This window comes from Myotis brandtii, unplaced genomic scaffold (assembly GCF_000412655.1).
Source record: "Myotis brandtii unplaced genomic scaffold, ASM41265v1 scaffold797, whole genome shotgun sequence".
Lineage (NCBI taxonomy): Eukaryota > Metazoa > Chordata > Mammalia > Chiroptera > Vespertilionidae > Myotis > Myotis brandtii.
In genome coordinates, this window is record NW_005371210.1 from 134935 (window position 1) to 138953 (window position 4019).

Below are 4019 nucleotides of genomic sequence, written 5' to 3' on the forward strand. Positions count from 1 at the left end.
CTCGAGATTCTGAGTCACCAAGATGGGTGACTCGACCGAATAGCCCATCTCGGTGGACGTCCGCCCCGCAAAAAGCCGAGGTCGCGTGGGGCTGGGGCTTCTGACCCAAACACGAGCACCCCCAAAAGAGGACGCCTTCCCGGGACCTGCAGGCTCCTCTGCGGCCTGCTTCCCTGCGGCCCGGGCCGGCCCCGCTGTCCCCACGGGACCGGGCACTTCGGGGAGGCGGTCCGGTCGGTCGGGCTGTGGCTCATCCTCTCTGAGCTCCGGGAGGTCACACCTGTCAGGGGGGAGGAATGTTCCCGGGCGAGCCCCTCCCTCCCACGAAACGGACAGGCGCCCTGGGTCCCCGCTGGTCTCCCGAGCCCACCCTCAGGCCCGGCGTCATTCCTGCTCTTGGGGGGAGCAGGCGAGGGACCCCGCTAGGGGGTGGCTCAGCCTCTCGAGGACCAACCCAGGAGTTCCCAGCAGATCAGCGCGAAGGGGCCAGGCCTTGCTGGGCGGTTGGCGTCTCCAGGGAGGAGGGTGCCAGCAGGGCTGGAGCCTCGCACGTGATGGGGAGGGAGAGAGGGATTCTGGAGAATCCTCGAGGTCAGTCCCTGAAGCAGAGGACGGAGTCCAGGTGCTGCTCCGGAGCCTGGCCCCCGCGCGAATCTCACCAGCGAGGCTCAACCTCCGAAAACCAGGGCTCGGGTCTCTGTCACGAGTCAGCCGGCCCGGGGTCGGGTCCTGGCTGTGTCCTCAGCGAGCTGTGTGACCCCTGGCAGTGCCCTCCCCGCTGAGGCTGTGCAAGAAGCGGGTTCGTGGAGAGCGTTGGCAAGAGGCTGGTAACGGGCACACAACAGGATTTCTCTGTTGTTGTATTTTTTTAACGTATGTTTATTGTCTTCAGAGAGGAAGGGGAAGGGGAGAGAGAGAAACATCCGTGATGAGAGGAAAATCATTGAGCCCACAACCCGGGCACGTGCCCTGCCCTCCTGGTTCATAGGTCGATGCTGAACCAGGGACCGCGCCGGCCGGGGTCTCTGTTATTTTCCAAGCCTTTGCCTCGTTGGGTCAGGCCAGTGCTCCCATGGCTCTCACTGCGCCCGGAGGATGTCCACGGGGTTTTCCATTGCGTCCGAGCATTTGAAACGGGGTGGAGGCAGCTCCTGCCTGTGGCTGAGCTGGGGGCCCCCGAGGGAACCCCAGCAGGATGAGCCCCCATGATGGTGCGTTTCCGTCTTAGACAAAGCGACCAGCCAGCTTCTGCTGGAGACCGACTGGGAGTCCATCCTGCAGATCTGTGACCTGATCCGCCAGGGGGACACGCAGTAAGTGAGGGGAGCTTGTGCCCACGGCCCTCAGGGCCCCGCATTTGGGTGGAGCCGCGTGGTCCGGGCGCTGGGGGTTTTGAGATCTGGCACAGCCGGAGGCCTCTGTACAGCGTGGGGGCCTCGAGGGCCAGGCGGAGCTGGGCTTCTCTCGTCTAGTTGCTGAGATGGTTTCCTTTCTCCCATCTCTTTGCGCTTCTACCAACGCCCTTTCCTTTCAGGGCAAAATATGCTGTGAGTTCCATCAAGAAGAAAGTCAGTGACAAGAACCCCCACGTGGCCCTGTATGCCCTAGAGGTGACTGTTCGCCTGCACCCCACCCTCTCAGGGCCCGTCCCGAGCGGTCAGGGTGGCAGAGGAGTGGCCCATGGCCTCCCCACCGCCTGGGGCAGCGCCCGCACAGTGCAGGCATCGGGCGGGAGGCAGATGGAGCAGCCTGCAGAGCCGGGGCGGGGCCGGGCCTCACCTGCCCCTCCTGACACTGACCTCGGGCAGGGAGGGTGGCTCTAGCCTCTGGTGGAGATGGCACGTGGAGTCAGGTGGAGCCTGGGTAGCACAGGCTCCCGGGCTCTCCTGACGCCTGTGGAGGGCGGCCTTCTGCGGGGCGGTGGGCCCGTCCCGAGGGGTCCCTGTGCTGACCAGCTGCCTGTCCCTTCCCCTCCTTGGGGTCTGCAGGTCATGGAGTCCGTGGTGAAGAACTGTGGCCAGACCGTCCACGACGAGGTGGCCAACAAGCAGACCATGGAGGAGCTGAAGGAGCTGCTGAAGGTGGGCGCTCCTCAGGGCGGGTCCAGCGGGGGAGGGTGTCGCCCGCTGCCAGGCCTGGGCCGTTCCGGGTGTTTGCTGGCACCTGTGGCAGGAGCAGCACCAGGTGTGGCAGAGGCCGCGAGGCGAGTGTGGGTGGTCCCTGCACCAGGCCGGCCTCAGCCGGTGATGTCTGGGCGCCGGAGGCCCCTCTGCCTCCAGGTGGATGAGGTGTCTGGGGGCGGGGCCAGGCCTCACCTGCCCACCTGACTGATACACGGGACACTCACTGAGGAGAGGAAGGTGGAGGAAGGAGCTGCGTGCGTGTGTGTGTGTGTGTGTGTGTGTGTGTGTGAGAGAGAGAGAGAGAGAGAGAGAGAGAGAGAGAGAGAGAGAGCAGAGGCCCAGGGAGCCCTCAGGGCAGGGCCAGAGCCCAGCTGTGAAGGCAGGACACTCACTGAGGGGAGGAAGGAGCTGCGTGTGTGTGAGCAGAGGCGGGGGAGGGATGAGGGCAGCTGGGCGCCCGCACACTGAGCAGGGTGCAGTGGTCGGATGTGTGCTGGAGGGACAGGGGCGATGCCCTCCTTGGGCAGAGGAGGGACAGTCCTGCAGAGCCTGGGCCGGCGCTGCCCCTCAGGGATTGTGACCTGGCAGTGACCCCGAGGCTGTGTGATGCAGAGCGGGGTGGGGCGGACATTCTTGGGGTGCAAGGGCCCCTCTGAGGAGCGCAGCCCCGGCTCCGGCGGTCTCCTGGTCCTGCCGGTGCCTTGGGCCCACGGGCCAGAGCCCATCTGGGCCTGAGCTGACGGCTGGCTCCTCAGAGGCCATTGGGAAGAGGGGGAGGAGCTCCGCAGATCATGGCCGACGGCCCTTAGTCCCCCTTGGCGATAAGAGGCCTCCACCCGTGGCACACGGATCCCAGGAAAGGCCCAGCAGCCGGTGCTGAGCTGTGGCTGCCCCTCTGAAGCCGCCTGCTCTGCCCGCGTCCTGGGCGACCTGGGCGGGTGACCCCGAGGCGCTCGAAGTGTAGCTGGTGCTCCAGGTGGAGAGGGTGCTGGGTGTGGGCCTGGCTGTGACTGGAAGGAGGGCCCAGCGTCAGGCAGGGTACAGGCGAGGGGTTCCCAGCCGGTCTTGTTACAGGATCTGGGGTTACCCTGCAGGCCCCGTGGGCAGACAGATGCCAGGGGTTCTTCTCAGGGTCAGGGTTCCATGGAGGGGGCTGGGCCTGGGGAGAGGGTTTCCCTGCGCCCCACCGGGACCTGCCCACCTCTGCCCAGCAGTGGGTCCTGGGGCCGCGTGGCCGCTGACATCCCTTTGCACCTGCGTCTCCGTGTCCCTCGTGTCCCTCCTCACGTCGTCCTCCCTCTGCAGAGGCAGGTGGAAGTCAACGTCCGAAACAAGATCCTGTACCTGATCCAGGCCTGGGCGCACGCCTTCCGGAACGAGCCCAAGTACAAGGTGGTCCAGGACACCTACCAGATCATGAAGGTGGAGGGTGAGTCGGCGGGACAGTGTCCGCATTGGGTGACCGGGGCGGTGTTCACTCTCGGCGGGCGGGGACGGCGCCCACCAGCCAACCAGCAGTGGCACACGGAGCGGTCACCCCCAAGGAGCGTGGGTCAGCCCAGCTCCAGGCACGCGAGCCCCTGCCTTTCCAGACTTCAACCCCATTGGGGCCGGGGTGGGGCCAAGCAGAACAGAAGGGGCGGCCCCAGTGGTGCTCTCGGAGGTCTCTCTCCATAGAGACCGCGGTGCTGAGCCTGGTCACGGTCCTGAGGGGCAGGTGAGCCTGGGGCCTCTGCACCTGGCGGCCCGCGGTGACTGCAGCCTTCTCTCTCCAGGACATGTCTTCCCGGAGTTCAAGGAGAGCGATGCCATGTTCGCTGCGGAGAGAGTGAGTCTCTGGTGCCGGGCGAGGGGGCGCTGCTCCGGGCGGAGGGAGCCGGGACGGGCCTGCTGTGG

At 66.2% G+C, this 4019-nt stretch overlaps 2 protein-coding genes across 2 annotated transcripts in view; one reads left to right on the forward strand and one right to left on the reverse strand.

Annotated features, from left to right (window-relative positions):
• The window catches only part of ARL16 (ADP-ribosylation factor-like 16), a 3128-nt gene extending 3080 nt beyond the window's left edge, over positions 1–48 (reverse strand). Inside the window, exon 1 of the mRNA XM_005883664.2 lies at positions 19–48. Within this exon, the coding sequence (XP_005883726.1) occupies positions 19–48 (30 nt within the window). The remainder of the gene's footprint in view (positions 1–18) is intronic.
• A 709-nt stretch (positions 49–757) lies between these two features.
• Positions 758–4019, forward strand: part of HGS (hepatocyte growth factor-regulated tyrosine kinase substrate) — a gene marked incomplete at its 5' end in the record, with an annotated part of 9575 nt that continues 6313 nt past the window's right edge. The window contains 6 exon segments of the mRNA XM_014531236.1: positions 758–827; positions 1229–1313; positions 1535–1610; positions 1989–2081; positions 3429–3552; positions 3899–3982. Of these exon segments, the coding sequence (XP_014386722.1) occupies positions 758–827; positions 1229–1313; positions 1535–1610; positions 1989–2081; positions 3429–3552; positions 3899–3982 (532 nt within the window).